Source organism: Etheostoma cragini, chromosome 14 (genome assembly GCF_013103735.1).
Source record: "Etheostoma cragini isolate CJK2018 chromosome 14, CSU_Ecrag_1.0, whole genome shotgun sequence".
NCBI lineage: Eukaryota > Metazoa > Chordata > Actinopteri > Perciformes > Percidae > Etheostoma > Etheostoma cragini.
This window is the reverse complement of record NC_048420.1, coordinates 636,393-655,749: the sequence shown is the minus strand read 5'-3', so window position 1 is coordinate 655,749 and position 19,357 is coordinate 636,393. Positions and strand designations below refer to the sequence as shown.

General features: G+C 43.2%; 1 protein-coding gene across 1 annotated transcript in view; it reads left to right on the top strand.

Moving 5' to 3' along the window:
• The window catches only part of sdhaf3 (succinate dehydrogenase complex assembly factor 3), a 10,410-nt gene extending 3,096 nt beyond the window's left edge, over positions 1 to 7,314 (top strand). Inside the window, exon 2 of the mRNA XM_034891912.1 lies at positions 7,016 to 7,314. Coding sequence (XP_034747803.1) covers positions 7,016 to 7,210 — 195 coding nt within the window. The 3' untranslated portion in view covers positions 7,211 to 7,314. The remainder of the gene's footprint in view (positions 1 to 7,015) is intronic.
• Positions 7,315 to 19,357: the final 12,043 nt, after the last annotated feature.

The window sequence follows — 19,357 nt, the reverse complement described above, 5'->3', positions numbered from 1 at the left end:
CCCCCCCCCCCCCCCCCCCCCCCACGTACACACACACGCCGGACCTGCTATTCTCTTAAAGAGATGGATGCACACACCAATTATAAACTTCAGACCACTCACGTAGGTTAAGACAAGAGCTCTGTGTGGAGCCTTGCCAGAAGCATAAATCACGCTTTAAAGCACCGAGCCTGACACTGGCATCAGACAACCTACCTGGATTCATGTGGTGAGGGGGGGGATCAGTATATTTGCAACTCCTCCTCCAGTTCCCCAAATAATCATGAGACTATGCCATGTCACTATGGGTGGGAGCCAATGTTTTCCAGGACACTTATGCACCGCTGGGGACGGTAAAGCCCCCATCTGCAGCCAATCTGCCTAATGAAGTAGATGGTGATTGCAGCTGGAACCCCTTTGTCATTGCAGTAGCTGTGCAGCCACCAGGGAGGAGGTAGGCTCTTTTATTATGCCTCACTGTATCAGTATGCTAAACCAGAGGCCATTTGCTTTGGTCCCAATCGGGATGAAAACGTGGCTTTTCATTATATACGCAGTCTTTTGGCTGTGTTTTTTAAATGCGAACAATCCTAGACAAAACTTAGTGTGACTAAAACCACTGTGTGGCTTTCCTGTCTGGATTTGGTTGGACACGTACAGAAAAATGACACTAAGGTCTCTGTCTAATTGCTGGATCATCTTAGCCAAACCAAAACAACAAAAAGCCAAAGTTGTCCACGATAAATCGGTGAGTCAAACACGTGAGCTGGACCGCTGGCCCCGTGTGGACAGATACTCTCATGGCAGGAGCTTTAATAGCTTATTGTTTTAGTTTTAGGTCCGGTGTATTGGCCAAATGGGGAACACCAGTGAAACCTAAATGATGTATGGCGTTCATATTCAGAGCATTGTAAGGGGGGGCAGCTTTGGTCTCAAAGGCAACTTTTCCCAGAGAGCATGTGTTCTCCTAAATTGAAACAATGTATCGTAGCTGTATTTATTTATCATTGGAATTATTCATACTTAAAACTGCTTTAAGCAGCATATGGTTTAAGATGAATGTATTGCCATTATACAACAAAAAATACTCAATAATCACTTTATGCTACACGAAAAATCAACACTGAAAAAAAAATGTAGTGCATTTTCATAAATGTGCATGAGGAGGAATCTAAACAACACACACACACACACACACATACATCTTTGTGGGGACCCATCATTGACATAATGCATTCCCTAGCCCCTTACCCTAAATGAATTTGGGGACAAACTGTACGTGTGATGTCGACCTGTTCTCACTCCTGCTTAGTCATTGGCTCTCAGAGTCACATGTTCAACAGAGTCTGGCACGTGGGACTGCTGGGATTGGTTGAAGTCCCGGGGAGCTCCGGTTATTGGTTAAATTTGCGTTAATTGGCATGAAAATCCTGGAGGGACTCATTAATACACATGAAAATCAAATTCCCATACATACCAGTTTGCACTATTTGCTGTATTTGACAGCTATTAAGAACACACCAAAGTGCGTTATGTAATGAATAACCAAAACAAACTCTCACCCCCCGTCCATTCTTTCGAAAGCAGGCTGTATCTTGGCGTCCTCGGTTAAATACCCAGGAGTGGGAACAGACGACGGGCAGGACTCCAAATGAGATTATGACACTGAGTGTTCACTGTGTAATCCATTTATTTCAGATGCACCCATGGGAGTTTTCAAACTGCCATGGGTGCCTCTGAAATAAATGGATAAAAATAAATAAATCTTCTCCGTTGGGCAAGCAAGCTTTCCCGAAAGACAAATGTGTTTATAGGGACCAAAGAGATGAGGGAGTGAAGAGATGTTGAGGTGCTTGCAGTGAAAACACCTGTAGAGGATGTGATGCCCTGGCCAAAGCCACAATGTATAAATAGCATAAATTTGCCATATGGAACACTGATCATCAGCTGAGTCATCCTGAGCATTTAACAGTCTGATGTTATGAGAGATATACATATTTAATTAACCCAGTTAGACCGTGCCCTTGGTACTCTGACGCTCAAACTGTCCATAGAAAGGATCAAGAAGACACCCTAAAATGCCTCGTTGCTAGGTAACATTGTTTCAAAAGACATTGAGTACATTTGGGGGGGGGGGCAGTAGCTCAGTCCGCCGAGAGTTGGGTTGGGAACCGGAGGGTTGCTGGTTCAAGTCCCCTTACAGAGTGTAGATCGGTAGCTGGAGAGACTGCCAGCTGCCCTTGTGCAAGGCATCGTACCCCCCAGCTGGTCAGGGCGCTGGTTCAGCTGGCAGCCCCCCCACTCTGAAATCTCCCCATTTGTGCATGAATAGGTCCAGGTGTGTGTGTTCCAGGTCTGTGTGTAGTGATTACTAACAAACAGAGTGTAAATTGTAATTTCCTCACTGGGGATTAATAAACAGTATCAATTATTATTATTTACATGCACACCAAAATTCCACTATTATTACTAATACGACAGTTTTCCAGTCATGTATGCAGCATATTCTGGTTGGATTTTCAGAATAAGGCCTTGTTCTGAACTTAGCAGGACATGTGGGATATTCCAGTAATATTCAGGCTTTCGAGGCATTCTTTAGATATGGATACAGTGCATTCAGAGTAGAATATGTATCTCAATCTGGGTTTCTATTCAGCTGTGTGCATTGCTATGGTTACTGTACACCAACCAACCAGGCCACAGTTTCAATAACAAGGAGAAACATAGCTACCTTTAAACATTATCTAAGACTTGAATATCAGCAGGCTTTTGGATCTGCAGCACAACTTGGTTGAAGGAGTGAAAGAGGGACGTGTGTTTGCATGGTCCAACAAGTCCACACACACAATCTTATTTCACTGCTACAAACGGGAATATTAGTGGAATATTCACTTCCATAACCCAAACGTTTATTAGACCATTAGGCCAGAAAACGAATACTGTGTGCATGTAAACGTAGTCAGTGAGAATTTGTGTTAATAAATCATGATTTTAACATTGACCAACAAATCTGTTATCATGATTTTTTTTCTATAAAAAAGTCCTACCTACAAGTAACATCTTAAATAGTGTTAGGCCATTTAGGCCTTTGAAAAGTAACTTTTCAAAAAGAGTTTTAAAGAAAAAGTATTTTGTATTAATATCCAATCGGAGACTTTATCATAATTCTCAAAATAAACATTGATTTCCGAAGGTGAACAGCACTCAAGTAAAGTGTGCTCTTCCTACACAACAATGTAACAGTTGTGTCGCTCTATTGCAAAGTCTGCAGGTAGCAGTATGTAACATTCAGATAAACGGAACCAAAAGAAATCATAGAGGAAAATTCAGTTTCAAATTTAAAATGCAAATAGCTATTTAAAAAAAAAAAGTAAAATAAAAACAAATTCTTGAAATCTCTGAAGTAAGTTGCAGTTGACGAGACCGTGTATGGTAGAGTTACTGTGACAAGTATTTGGATCCGAAGGCCATGAAAGAGCAGAGGAAAAAAAAAGACAAAAGCAAAGTTTAAGCCATGACTTCGAGGTGCTTTCCCGCCACCACGTGGTCTGAAGTGGTCTCATCAAATCCACCCTGGAGCGGCTCCTGAGTAAAGTACGGCACCTAGTGGTAAAGGTTGGCACACCGGTCCAGTTTTTAGCAAAATACAAAACCGGTTTTAAAATGTAACGCTGGCTCAAGCCTACCGGCAGAGCCCTGTTAAAGCTGTAGTGCGTAGTTTCTGTCGCCCCCGTGAGGAATTCAAAGTAATGACAACTACAGGGTCCGCTCATCCACATGATACAAGCCTTCTGTGATCCCAGACCACCCCCACCCCTCTTCCACACTGTTGCTAGTAGCAAAGGAGGACACAGAGGATTAAAAAAACATGGACTCTTCAGCAGAGGTCATTATCTTCACTCGCGTATCTGCCGGACGACGATCTCCTGAACCCAGCCAGACTGAGACATCCAGAGAGCGTTGTGTGGAGATGATAGGCGTGATTAGCTTCGTAGCAACTCATTGGGCAATGGCTTGAATGTAACTGACGTTCATTAATATCAAAAGCTCACGCAGTAAAGCTTTAATGTTAAGAATCCAGCTGCAGAAGACTTTGGATGATGAAGTCAGTGTGAGCACTGGGTCACACTGTTGTAGTGTTCCTTTAAGATGCCTCTGGAGGATATTTCCCCTTGGCGAATGATCAACATAATTACGTTATGTGCAGAAAAACCCATCTCTGAGATAAAATGGATTTCTAGCTTAACGTTGACGTGTACAAAACCCCGAGATGTGTTCAGAATGGACAAACATCAGACCGTCGCTGTGCGCCCTTTGTCCAAGTGATGGGTAGTTATTGAGAAGTGAAACAGATGGAGGTGATTCATACGCACCACTGACAGCACTGACTTATCACTGACTCATCACACATGGGCTGAGCTTAACTAGAAACTTCAGTCTGTAAGATCTGTACAGATTGGGTCTGAACAATATCAATCCTGTAAATAAAAAGAAAAACTTAACCTTGAGTTTACTATACTATGAACATTCATATTTAAAAGTTAGTGATGACTAGATAGGAACTAGAAATGTGCAGATGTTTCCTACGGTTGGACCTCTGACATTAATGGTGCTAACCATTCACGTTTGGCTCGACCACGGTCGAGTCGTGACCTAACGCGACACACACGCAGAACGTGGAAGGAGTGTTGTGTTTGACTCTCTGCATGTGGCCGTTTGTCAGAAACACAATTAGTTTCTAAAGAAGCTGCAGGCAGAAAAAAAAAACCGCTTGCTAAACTATTTAAAAATGTTAGTTCACGTGACCCCCGTCTGTCGCTAGCGGTGATGACGCAGTGATTAATGACGATTCTCTCCGACCAATCAGCAGTCTGCAGGTTTTCACGTCACCTTTTGGTGTGGCCTCAGCTCGCTTGGAACCTCGACTCAGGTGGTACTACATGAAGTTCCTGTTAGCAGGTCCCAGGGACTTCTTAATCGTAATGGAAATCCATAGAGGCGAGGCGAGCAGGTACCATGTAATCGCCAGGTCTCTGCCACGGCATCACCGTGGTAACATCGACCTGGAAGAGGCGTTGGCCTTGGCGGGGGTTTGACACACCTGATGAAACAGATTAGTGCAATGTTGCTTAGTCATGAACTGTTTATATTTTTAGAAAAAGACCTGCCCTGTGAGCTAGCAGAGGCTAACTAGCAACGACTAGCACTGCTCACTGCTGTTGTCTGAATAAAAAACAGACAGATGTTGCGTTTACTGGTAAACCTGGTAAACTGGTAAACTGGTAAACCTGGTAAACTGGTAAAAATGCCGACGTATAAACAACTGCTATCTGCTTTCCTCCCGTTACTCTTTCCTCTGGGACTGTCTAGACACTAAGCTGCGCGGTGCAGGGAACTCCTCTGACTGACTCATGATCACACGGGTTTACGGAGCGGGAGATGCGTTATGCAAAACACCCGGAGCGCTCTATGAAATCACGCTTTAAAAAAAAAATCACTCTATCACGATTAAAATTTGATTCATTGTGCAGCCCTAGTGTGATTCTATATTCCTCTTACCGCCAACAAAAGTCAAAACCAACGATGCGTTATACCTGCGGACGTCACTGACCTGTCTGTGGCACTCAGGTTTGGTTTCTGCTGACGGAGGCTCAGTACATCAAGCGTTACTCCAACACGAGGAGGGATTTGTTGGGGATTCTTTTCTGGTGGTGTTGTGAGTGTTTGGGGCAGCATGATGATGTGTTTGGGATTGAGTCTAGGCATTCACTGTTGATGCGACTCGGCACATATGATTTGGTTACAAAAAATAATATCTTGCCCTCCAACAGGTGTGGACTAAACCCACTTATTGCTGTGATGTTTTGTTGCATAACCATTAGGGCTGGGTGTCGCTAGTGAGTTCCTGATTTACACGATCCTGATTCAGTATCAGGCTAGGGAAATTTCAGTTGGACTACTATAACTTTGATATAAAAGAGGTTCCATGCCATTTAGCTGACGCTTTTATCCAAAGCAGCTTACAATTGCTAGATACTAAGGGTGTGACGAGATTACACCGTGACGAGATTTCTCGTCGAGGTGAAAAGTTGTCTCGTGAGGCGATGGGATGTCAGCGTGATGGAGCGTGAAATTACTATTGAAGATCCCCCTGCCACTTTTAAATCATTTGTGTGGCAACATTTTGGTTTTCCTGCGGAAATGATAAACGGCGAAAGAGTGACAGACAAGACGAACACAATATGTACACATTGTAAGAAAAAAATGCCGTATCCCGCGGCTAACACGAGCACTATGCAAAAACCCTTACAGCACCACCACAGCTCTCTACTAACCACTGCACCCGCGACGAAAACATTAAAAGGGCAAACAACTCTAAAAGCTTTGCATCTGGACATCATTGTACAGGGCAAAGCCAGTTGGTAGAGTTTATACAAAACATTTAGCAGTGTTTGCACGTCCTTTACTGCATATAATTCATTAAAATAGTTTAAAAAAAAAGTTAAATAACATTCATCATTAATAGTTGATTTCAAAATGCACCTAAAGTGTTTAGCATTTTGTGATTTTTTTCAGTTGAATAAAAAAATATTCCATTCATATATTTCATCGAGGATTTCTTTAAATATTTTTTAAAAATCTCGTCTCGTCTCGTGAACCCAATCTCGGGATGTGTCTCGTCTCGTGGGGTAAGCGTCTACTAGATACTGTATGTCAGAGGTGGCACACCACTGGAGACACTAGGGGTCAAGGGTCTTGCTCAGGACACGTTGGCGATGTATTGTTGATGTATCGCGGTGGGACTCGGACCTGGGTCTCCCACACTAAAGGCATGTGTCATTTCCACTGCGCCATCACTTCTCAGAGAACCTATGATCGTTGCTGTAAAGTAAGCTGATAAATCTCCATGAAGGGTTGTCTATCGCAGATTTCGGGGCCTCGTTTCAGTGCCACTTAAGGCCGTGAAACACCAACCCGATAATCGTTAATATATAATATAAACGCTGCTATTCCTGTGTCCCCCCCCCCTTCACAGAAATACAAGGACACCCTGCAGACTCAGGTACTGCAGTCAGCGGGGAAGCCACTCAGCTCAGTGAAGTTTGGGGCCGAGCTGTCGGACGGGGCCCTCAGCAGCTTCCAGGACGACCAGATAGGCCAGCTGTACGAACTCATGCTGGAATCCACCAAGTCCAGCAGACAGTTTGACATCCAGGAGGACAGCAAGTGAAGCAGCCGGACACTGAACTTTACCAGAGTATAACCTGTGAGTGCTTAACCCTTGTGTTGTCTTCCCGTCCACTGGGAGGACACCTCTTCACCATTAAATGCCAGCAGTCAATGTGTGGTAACCATGGTGATTCTCTGTGCTACTGTATCTTTGCCTTACAACTAAATGAGATTACCTGCGCCCACTTGTGACATCATGGGCGTGCCGGTCTTACAGGGAGGTGTGTTCAGGTGCATTCTGGGAGTGTTGCTATCTTGCGGCAGCAGAAAGTGATATATCGCAGGTCAATAACGCAGCATTTCCTTGTTATTTTAACAGTTAATTAGTAAAATGTGCCTAGCCACGGCCCAGAACACACCGGATTAATGAAGACAGGAAGCCCAACCCTTTTGAACCACGTGTCTGGCGCATTGACCCTCTTTACCGCTGTCAAACTAGCTAAAGTGGACGTGGACACGCCCTGAACACACCTCCGCCAGGCGCTTCACACCGTGCGCTTACATAATTGAAATAGGACCCCCCCCCCGTGTGAAAAGCTCTTTTTTCACTACCACTGGATACACTGGACTTATTATCGCTAGTTTTTCACTTTTGGGGGTTATTCATGGGCCATTAATCAAATTTATATGAAATTATAGCCTACCTCATTATTATTTGGAAAATAAATGATGTCCAGTTACAATTAGTGATGATTAATTACTGTCAAAGTTTAGTCAGGATAGTGTTTTTTTTGTTTTTATGTCTCAAATGCTATAAAATGTAATAATAAAACATGCTCAATTCAGTGAAAGTAGAGATCTGATCATGTTTTACTTGCGAAGAGTGTTGTGTGGAACCGTTTATTTTTTCCAGCTGTTTGCTTGAAAGAAACCCCCATTTCTCATAATGAAACTTTCAAAACTGCTTGAATTTGACCCGAAGACAACAGGGGGTTAAGGTGATGGTGCTGGAAAGCCGAGGAGAGGCTTTTAAGGATATTTGGTAGTATTAAAGTGCTGCTGTGTAACAGCCTTGTGTTCCTGTGCTTGTTTATTACGGTGACATTAAAGAGGTCCCTCCTGGTGCATTACGGTGGCACTAATTCATTCTCTTTGTCAACTAGTGCACGGTCATGGAGAAAAGGCTCCGCCAGATCCCCCCAGAGCTAACATCCGCCATGCTTTGAGCCTCGATGGTGATGACGATGTCGAAGCTGTCTGTACAGGGCCTCCCAAATATACATGCAGTACATACACATGGGGGCGGGGCAAACGGCTCCAATGATGATGGGTTGATTGATACCTCACACAAGCGCAGGTGATGCCACTCACCAATGTGGTTGTAGGATTTGCAATATCTGGCAGGGCATTGGTGCAATGCTCTTTATAATTATGGTAATGTGCAATGTGCTGTGGGTTCTCTGTGATTGTGGGGAGAGGGGGGGGGGGTCTTGTGTGTGTATTGAACACATTGGATGAGATAATGTATGCTTATGTTTTATGTACAGCATGTTTACTGTATGTTTATGTGCGTTTCTGTTAATAATGAATGTGATGTTTTATTTAGCAGAATTACATTGGCTTGTTCTACCCTATAGTTCTAATATTTCGAAGTAGGTTTTCTCAGCTGTATTCTGATCCGAGTGTTACAGGTCTAGCTGTCAGTCATTGACCTTACACCTTCTACATGAGACAAAACTCACAGATTTTAATAGCCCTAGTGATGGTGAATAAAAAAAAACACGCTATAAACATAGACATATCAATGCACAAAAAATGACTAAATCCATAATATCCATAATAAATCCTCTGAATCCAATAGATCCTCTGAAGCAGACTTAGGGGACCTGTTGCTCCACTCCCTCCTGCAGCATTGCCTCCTTCTCCGTAGCTTCTGTAATCCCCATGGAGACCCACAGCAGGCGTGTCCTGCCTTGGTTGGTTCCATAGATTCTCTATCCATGTCTATCTCTTCATCCCCCTCTTGCTGGTTGTGTTCTTCCTCATCCTCATCTTCCTTCCAGCAACCACGCCGACTGGTATGAGAGACTCATATGGGGTATGCATACTGATCAGATCACTCAACTGATGAGAGTATCCCTGTGAAGGATTTAGAGAAGTTTGTTATTGACGCTTGAAAGGGGGCCGACAGAAATGATATTGGCCCCCGGGGCCACATGGCTGTGACACTAATGCGTCTCTCTGATTGGCCGGCCGGCCCAAACAGACCATGAACCCGCGTGTTCTCTGGCTCCTGTGTCCCACAGGGCTCTGCGCTGCATAATTACAATCACCATTCATGCCCCAACAAGGCGGTAGGTATCAAATCAATACTTTACAACAGCTTCATTTGCAGTATTGTGTGAGCTGAATTCAGTCCGAGGGATTATCCCTTAGTGTTAACTTGCTAATCAATTTGGAAATTAAGTCTTTTAGTTTGCAGCCGTGAATAAGAGGCAGACACAGAGGTTAGAGTGTAAACTGACGGATGACTGAACATGCACCGGAGCCCATTCTGAGCAGATAAAGAGGACAGTCTGGGCCTATAAACCTGCCAAAGCTGCCAGCATTGGGGATATCTAAATATAAATATAGCTTTAATACAGGATTTCAGCTGTGTCATGAAATGTCTTAAAAGGTCAAGCATTTCTAAATCAAATTAGGCCTTACATCTTATTAAGTCTTACATCTGTTCAAGTATTGTGTTCTAGGTCTTTAATGATTTTAAACAGGTCCTGTAATGCTACCTTATGCTCTTTATTTTAGCCCGTGGTTGTGTAGTACTTTCTTTTGTAGTCCAGATGTAATTCGATGCACTATGACTACAAATGGGACCAACATGTAACTTCCAGTATGTTGCAGCCAACCAGTCTCTTTCAAATTGAGCACAAAGGGAAAACTGAATTTAGGGCTTAGTTGGTGTTGTGCTGAATATCTTAAATGTCATTCTTTATGAAAATAAAAGGTCTTAAATTGGATTTGGTAAAACCTGCAGAAACTGTAATTACTTTAACTTTGACCTATTAATTGATTTCTGCAGGCTGAAAACACTCCATTGATACATTTATCACCTTGCAGACACCTTGCATTGCCGGACCTATCTTCACAGCGCTGTGGAGTAAATACTGCCCACACCACTCAGATGCATTCTGGGATAGAAGAAAAAGTGCTCTGGGTTGTTTACATTTCTTTGAACCAATCGCAGTCGTCTTGGCCAGACGTGGCGACGGTGGTTCTACTAATTAGTCTAGGGAAAATGTTTTTGGCATCCGGCAGAAGAAAACCTCCAATATCCCATGAAGGTAACTGACACAACACGGTAAGGTGATCTGTTTAAATCAGCTGATTATCTCTTACCAGTGGATCTCCGTGTGGACTTCGTCCACAGTCACCCCCCAATCTGTCCCAAAACGTCCCAGTTAGAAAGGAAGTGACATAATCATATCCTTTGTGTTCTTTACAGTCGTTCCAAGCAGGCCTGCCATACAAATGTTCTTCAAAACTTTCAATGCGTAGCTTGCTAGCTCGAAGTTGGTTGTTCTTCACCTTCCATTGATCCAGACCAGCCTAGAGACAGCTGAGGTCATGAGGTCATGAGGTCATGAGGTCCCATCTGCCATAGCTGCGGTTGCTCTGGCGGTTTGTCATCCAGGCCTTTGATGTAGAGTTAGAGGTGGCGTGCAGAAGCTAGCAGGGTTATCTACAAAGGACCAGAACCACAGCGCGGCGCTGCCGGTGAATCAATTATTAATGGCTGACACTGTGTGGTATTAGTGTGAAATTAGAGTATTGGAGAACAAACAACATTCAGTAATATTACAGAAGGAAGCTAAATGATTTATCTCATAACAAAACGTTGCATATGGTTTGCGCTGCTGGACTGATGTGAGGTAGGTGGGTTGCAGTGTTAAAAATGTTAAATTAGTAGTTTAAGTATAAGCGCTTGTCAGCAGTTGACAAAAAACTTGAATCATTAAACACGTTTGCTTTGGTTTTGTGGAATGAATTTAATTTGCTGTGCATGAAAAACTGAGGTTGATAGAAGAGTCTGTGGAGCGATGTGACGCCGCTGACAGCCTCCTGATCTCAGACCTGGGGGGTTCGTGGTGTTTCACGCAACTCAGAAAAGCCCACTTTGAACAAATGGAGTGTTTGAGTTACCTGTAATAAGTCATTAGGCTGAAGCACAGGCCCAAACTATTTGTAATGCACTCACTGTTGACTCGAAGGATCACATGGTCAGCAGTGACTCACTCGGCCTCCCTGTTCACAAAAACAAAGATGATGTTGGTTCAACAGCTGCGCTGTGTGTGTGTGTGTGTGTGTGTGTGTGTGTGTGTGTTACACCTCCCCCTCAAGAACCCTGAGACTCAGCCCACAGTCTTCAGTACTGTACGTTTGCCTCGATGCCGGTGCGTTTACTGCAGGGTATTTTCCTCTTTACTGTATAGTGACGTGTCAAAAATAAAAGTTATCAACCTGCGAGACCTTTTTATATTTCATCTTCAGAAATATTGATGTTGATTTTTCACTTCAAAAAACGTACTGTATTTTTGTATCCAGAGTGAGAGCTGCAGAGAATCGCTTCTATTTAACTGGTGGTTGTGGCTCATGGAATAGATTAAAAATGTGATTTTTAGCCCAGAAGCCAGACACAGCTCCTGTTTAATTTGCTCGGGCAGATCCATCTGGCGCCCCTCCCATTCAGACTGAGAGAGAGTTCTAGCCAGCCAGGCCCTGAGTGGACCAATCACAACCGTGGAGGCAAGGATGCACTGAGGCAGGGGCGATTCCAGGATTTTCTAAGGGGGGTGGCAGGGGGGAACAATGATCAATCGGGGGGCAGGGGATTTTATCAGAGTAAAACCTAGAAAATCTTCTTAGAAATATAGGAAGTATTGACTAGGATAGAACAACATGATGTAAATCTGCTAAATAAAACACATCACATTCATTATTAATTGGGGCTCAAGCACCAACATGCCCTACTGAAACTGAAGGAATTCTTCTTTCTTTCTTTCTTTCTTGAAAAATGGCTTCGCTAGCGCCTTGTCCAACATTAAAAAATTTAAAAAACTAGACATTTTGACATAGACATTGAGCTGTTTTTACACACAATGCGATTTTTTTGTAAGACAAATCATCTCTATAAACATCATATGAATCTCTGGCTCTGATACTGTTGTTTAGGTTTGGAGACTTCTCGGTAATGTCAATAAACCTTAAGTCCTCATATGATCATCATAGGAATGCAGAGGGATGCAGATCAAATTATTCTTAAGTGTATCCTTTTAAGGAGTTTGTTACCACAGTCAGAACATTAAAATAACAGTATACAATAATAAGTAATAGTGTCCTCTCTCATGGTGTTAAGTCACCCTTTTTCTGTGTGTGTGCGTGTGTGTGTGTGTGTGTATTCAGCCCCTTTCAACACCTCTGTACAATGATGGATTGATGGTGTCTAATTATGATTTCCCATGCCTTAGAAAATGGGAACAAGTCAATTGAAAAAGACCTATTCTTATTTTCACCATCATTATGCTCTTTGTATTTCTCTTTTATTCCAAGAGATGCATGCTCAGAACTCTGATTTGTCTTATCTAGACAACGCTGATGGAAACTAGTTTGACATAACTATATGATTAGCCCTGATGGAGGTTAGAACCCTTCCAGCTCAGTATTTTATTTATACTGCCGCTCCTAAATGGACTTTTCTTACATAGCTTTTCTACTCAAAGCGCTTTGACATCATTCAGGAACCATACAAGCTCCCACCTGCTCATCAGATACACACTCACACACAGTTACACTCTGGTGGGGCAGCATCGGGGGCAACTCGGGGTTCAGTGTCTTGCCAAAGGACACTTTAAGATGGGACAGCAGGGCCTGGGATCGAACCACCAACCTTCTGATTAGCTCTACCCCTGAGCCGCCCCGAGCAGCCATCTAGAACCTCAGCTGACGTCGGCTCACCAGACTCCCAGGTCACGTGCAGCTTTGACAGCTCTCCAGAGTTTACAGTGACCGGCCCCCTAGAGTCTCAGCGGACCAGACTCCCCGTACATTTGTTGACCATTGTCCCAGGGACTGTGCCGGAGCTCAACACCTCAGACTGCCGTTGCCCGGCACTTCGGACACTGTACCCTGGCCCGACGCCCCTGAGACTTCGTCTTTGTCAGGCACCCCTGAGACTTTACTATTGTTCGGTGCCACAGAGACTCTTGTGATTCGACGGTGGTCTGGCTGACTTTTGACCCTGTTGCCTGGTTGGTGGGTCCGTTGACTTCTGTTCCTGTCATCTTCGCCATCCCTTCCCAGCCCTTGCGATCCTACTCCAGTCCTCAGGACCCTCGCCATCCCATCCCAGCCCTCCAGATCCTACACCAGTCCTCAGGACCCTCGCCATCCCATCCCAGCCCTCCAGATCCAGCTCCAGCCCTCATGTCCTTGCTCCTGTTTTTTGGCGTCCTTCTCCCCACACCTCCTATCCTATTATGATTTAAATAAACCAGATTTTTGTTGAGCCTTGCATTTGGGTCAGTTCTGTATCCCAGCGTCCCAACCATAAACATAACCATAACCATAACTTGTCATAACAAAACCAGATGACACTTACTAAAAGAAGCATTATATCATAAACATGAATGACTTGTTTATGTTTGTGACACGTTCATAACAGTTCTACGTGACCCGGGCCCATCTGAGCTTTCATTTTCTCAAAGGCAGAGCAGGATACCCAGGGCTCGGTTTACACCTATCATCATTTCTAGCCACTGGGGGGGCATAGGCAGGCTGGGGGAACTCATATTAATGTTAAAAAAAACTCATAAAAAACATTTTCATGCGATGGGACCTTTGAGTAAGTGTCAGAGATGATTAAGGGGCTGTTTGATGACGTCCACTCCTTCTACTTAACCTTTTTTTCCTCCCTGTCCTCCTGGTTTAAAATAACATGATGAGGTGTGTTCTGTAACGCTGGGAAATTGGATACATTTTGCAGCAGAATCATCCTAATCACCGTCATGTTCCTTCCGCAGACTGAACAGTCATAAAAGCGTCCTCTCCTCCTAATGTCTTCCCTCCTGAACATTCCACACAGCCTTCATGGAAATGAATCGGGAGCCGGGGAGAGCATCTATTATTCAAAGTCAATTACTCAGCAGGGTTTTTATTCTATAAAACAGAGTGGATGATATCTGCAGCTTGCTGCAAAGTTATTTTTTAGGACTTTATTATGCAGGAGTCAGTGGCTCAGTAATCAATGGAAACAATCAAAAACCTCTCCTCTCCACTCTTTCTAATGAATCAGCACGACACATTGGAAGTATGTTTGAACCTTAAACATTTCAGGTGCTCAAACCCTTTTTGTGTTGTAGAAAACACTGTGTACTTGGTTCAATCTTAATTTAAATTAAAACATGCTGTTTACAACATAGCCTTTCATAGTACCCGGCAATAGAAGTACTGAATTCTCTGAAAGCTCCAATCTTAGCTTTGGTATTTGAGGCCTCAAGGACCAGAATCTTTTTTTTTTTCATCACAGATGGCATCTGTTCAGTGGGAAAAAAGCATAAGTTTTCAAACTAACATTTTTATCATTTTGACACATCTGAAAAAGTCCCTCCAGGGACATTCATCCATCTGAGTAACAACCAGGTTTAAATAGAAGCAGCAGACCAGCACTCACTCTGAAGAAGAGTGTGATGCTTGTATTCTCAGGGTGTCAGACTTAAACTATCCCTCCCAATGTAAACTCAGAAATATGCCTATTTGTGCCTAATATATCTTCTTATATTAATGTGATGATAGATCAGCTCAGATTCATCCCAGGAAATGAAATACAGCATTTGACTTTGCACAATGTGCATGTACTAGGCTATGTCCACATTCAATTCAATTGTAGTTATAGTATTAAATCATAACAAGAGTTGCTCGAGAGACTTTACAGATAGAGTAGTACACGGGTTTCTGCCGGACGGAACCATTTAGTGGACACGTCCATTCTGAGACATCCAGAGATGTGGTGTGGACCTGGTAGTCTTAATTAGCTTTGTAGCAACTCATTTGGCTATGGTTTGAATGTGACGCTTTATTAATTAATATTTTAGAAAAAGTTACGCACTAAAGCTTGATGGAGAGGCTGGATGATTCACATGAACCAGGGGCGCCAGGGTGGCCCAGCTGGTAGGAAGGGTCCACCATGAACAAACGCTCAGTCCTTGGCTCAGCTGTCCCGCATGATGAAAAAATGACCCAAATATAGTTTTTTTTAAATTCTGCTGAACCACACCTCCACATTCAAGCGGATAGATATAAGCTAATTCTGAGCAGAAAGAGAAGTTTTCATACACAACGTGTGTTTTTTGTTAGACAAATTGTACAGTGTATAACAATAATCTAATGTTAAGATTATAAGAGAATCTTAAGATTCTTAAGAGAATTAAGTCACCCTTTTTCTGTGTGTGTGTGTGTGTGTGTGTGTGCATGTGCGTGTGCGTGTGCGTGTGCGTGTGCGTGTGCGTGTGTGTGTGTGTGTGTGTGTGTATACAGCCCCTTTCAACACCTCTGTACAATGATGGATTGATGGTGTCTAATTATGATTTCCCATGCCTTAGAAAATGGGAACAAGTCAATTGAAAAAGACCTATTCTTATTCTTATCATCATTATGCTCTTTGTATTTCTCTTTTATTCCAAGAGATGCATGCTCAGAACTCTGATTTGTCTTATCTAGACAACGCTGATGGAAACTAGTTTGAAATATCTATATGATTAGCCCTGATGGAGGTCAGAACCCTTCCAGCTCAGTATTTATAGCATGTGATGGAGCGCATGGCTGCCGTCACAGTAGCTACACGCTGCCTATGTTAGCCCCCAAAGACTGTAGATATGTTTATTAATCGAGTTCATATGTTCTGTTAATAATCACGATATTGAAATCAACTTTTAACCTAGCCATTCCTCATATGTTAATGGGAATTGAATCAGTGTCTAGTTTCATAGATATATTCTTCTTGGCTGTATGGACCTTTTACACTGAACAGTCACCTGACCAGGATCCAATTTGAGGGGCGGGGCTTCAGGCTGTTGCGTTTGCTCAGGAGAGAGAGCACGAGGAAAACCTGAGAGAGGAGGGTGTAAGTCCGTGGGATGTCCTCAGTAATGACCCGTCTGTAGGTCAATAGGAAGCAGTGTATGATTTTATAATGTTTGTCTTGATTCAGTTCATTTCTGTATCACTATTTTGCCTCGGCAGCCTTACTTATCTATAAATAACAATAAATATCCCATCTCGGACTCGGATATGTCATCTCGGACTCACCTTGAGCGTTTTTCCACTTGCTCACGACTACTAACTGCATCTACCCGCAACATAGCACCTCAGGCTCAGCAAGGATCTGCTGCCGTCAAACTAGAGGCCTCACTCAGATCCTCAGACCAGGTTGTCCTAACTGGAAGACTAGACAACGTGGCCAAGTTACCAAGACCAGAAGTCTCATTTTTAATGTTTCAATGGACCGAAGTGAGAGACAAAGTGGAGCTCTGATGTTGTGTTTGATTTACTTGAATGTACAGAGATTGTGCTGTACAGCGGGGGGGGGGGGGGGCATTAATCAGGAGCCTAATGTGAAGAGGCAGCAGAGAGAATAGAGTCAGCACTCTGAGTGACACCTTCTTGAAAAGGCATGACATTTCATCTGGGCATGTTTCCACCAGAGCGTCCGGCAGTGACACACTCCATACCAGCTCACATTCTCACACACACACACACACATCACAATGCTCTCAAGCTTCAGAGCCGAACAATAATGTGACATAACGCGTTAGCTTTGGCTTTTTTCTCCATCCAGTTAGAAGGATGGTTCTGGGTTTGTGTTACCACACATCTCTTACCCACTCACCGTTCACTGGTCCGAGCTTGAGTACAGAGGGTTTGATAAAATGATCTACGGAAGGAATCCAGACATTATGTTGTCACCCAGCAAACATTAGACCGTTTGTTGGTTTGGGGATTCAAGGAGGTAGCAGTGGTGAAAAGGCCACCGTTCAATTCAATTATATTTCTAGTGTCAAATCAGAACAAGAGTTATCTCATGACACTTTACAGATAGAGCAGGTCTAGACCTCTCTTTAATTTACAGATAGAGCAGGTCTAGACCACTCTATAATTTACAGATAGAGCAGGTCTAGACCGCTCTATAATTAAGAGATAGAGCAGGTCTAGACCACTCTATAATTTACAGATAGAGCAGGTCTAGACCACTCTATAATTAAGAGATAGAGCAGGTCTAGACCTCTCTTTAATTTAGAGATGGAGCAGGTCTAGACCTCTCTATAATTTAGAGATGGAGCAGGTCAAGACCACTCTATAATTTACAGATGGAGCAGGTCTAGACCTCTCTATAATTTACAGATAGAGCAGGTCTAGACCACTCTATAATTTACAGATAGAGCAGGTCTAGACCTCTCTATAATTTAGAGATGGAGCAGGTCTAGACCTCTCTATAATTTAGAGATGGAGCAGGTCTAGACCACTCTATAATTTACAGATGGAGCAGGTCTAGACCGCTCTATAATTAAGAGATAGAGCAGGTCTAGACCTCTCTTTAATTTACAGATAGAGCAGGTCTAGACCACTCTATAATTTACAGATAGAGCAGGTCTAGACCACTCTATAAAGATAGTGAAACTACGACTAGAAACAATAGTCAATTGACAAATATAGAGAAATATGATCCATACTAATTATAGCATGGGTATGATGAACAAAAGGCTGTTGTAATGTAATACCAATAAAGATAGTGGAACTATGACTAGAAATAATAGTTGTAGCAGTTCAGGGCGTGGCAGGGCATAGCACTGCGTGGTAGGGCGTGGCTGGGCCCCAAACAGGACCCCAGTGGCAGCTGAACCTGAAACCCTTTTAGAACATTGCATCGGTCTGAACCGGCCCGTCTCAGCTCACCTCAAGCCAGCTGATGGCGTTGCTCCGACTCAGCTGGTCTAGTTGCCAGGGGCTGGTTTTTAAATGTAAGGGACAGCACCTGTTTCAACGTCAGCCGGTCAAGTCAGCTACCAGCTATAGAAATAAAACAACATATGATATACCCAGCAACAGAAAGCCTAAAAGTAGGACATGAGATCGGAATAACAGAGAGTCGTTCTATTTGAGATAATACACCATCTCATCTTGTTGCATTGGTGAAACTGGCAGGTAGAACGCTGCAGACTGGCACGTTGCAGACAGTTGCAAGTAGTTGCAAGTTTAATTGGTCTCATCGCAAATCTTTGGTCCGGATGTGGCTGTCGATGCTCCCAATGCTTAGGATGGGTTAAATGCAGAGAAAGCCTGACTGGATGTCAATAGGTGATTGAGACACAAATTGTGGAACACTTGGTCCTGTAAGTCAGAAAGGTGCTTTATAAAATGCAGTCCTATTACCATATAGACAGATTTTTTCCATGGATACAGCTGATATACCTGGAAATAATACTGGCATTTAACATCACAATGTAAAAATCCACTATTCCCCTCATTAAAGGACAATGGTAGATAAAACAGCATGCTCTGAAGAATAATTGTACTACCTAATGTAGACTGAAGGTGAGTCAAAAGTCAGGTCTCAGTAGGACCTGAGCCCCTCAAAGAGGATCGCCCTGGTATCTGAGCAGCCACTGAAAACCCATGGAGACCAATTAAGTCCTAGACACCAGGAAGCTTTCTGATCCCTTTAGTTTAACAAATGCCACTGGAGTTACCCACGGCACCTGCCACAGAAATGCTCCAGAATATGCATGAGTGAAACCATCATGTGATAACTTATCATGGAGAGAGAATAATGTGTCTTATATCTTATATAACCAATCCGAATCACATAACCATCATTCACATAATATATAATATAATCAGAGTAAACTCTGAAGCGGTGTCCAGAAATACCCAACATTTTATCTGCACAGTGGGAGTCATTCTGTAAGTACTTTAAAGGAGCTGATTATTATCAGTGAAATGATTGCTTTTCTTTCAATCTATTTGATTTATGAGGAACTTGGGAGGGGGGGCACAGCCTTCAGACGGGAGCCCACTCATTGCAGGCAAAAATTGACTGACAAAAGCATTCGTGATGGTTTTCAGTCAAGTTGACAGGCAGCATGTCAAACAGCAGCTT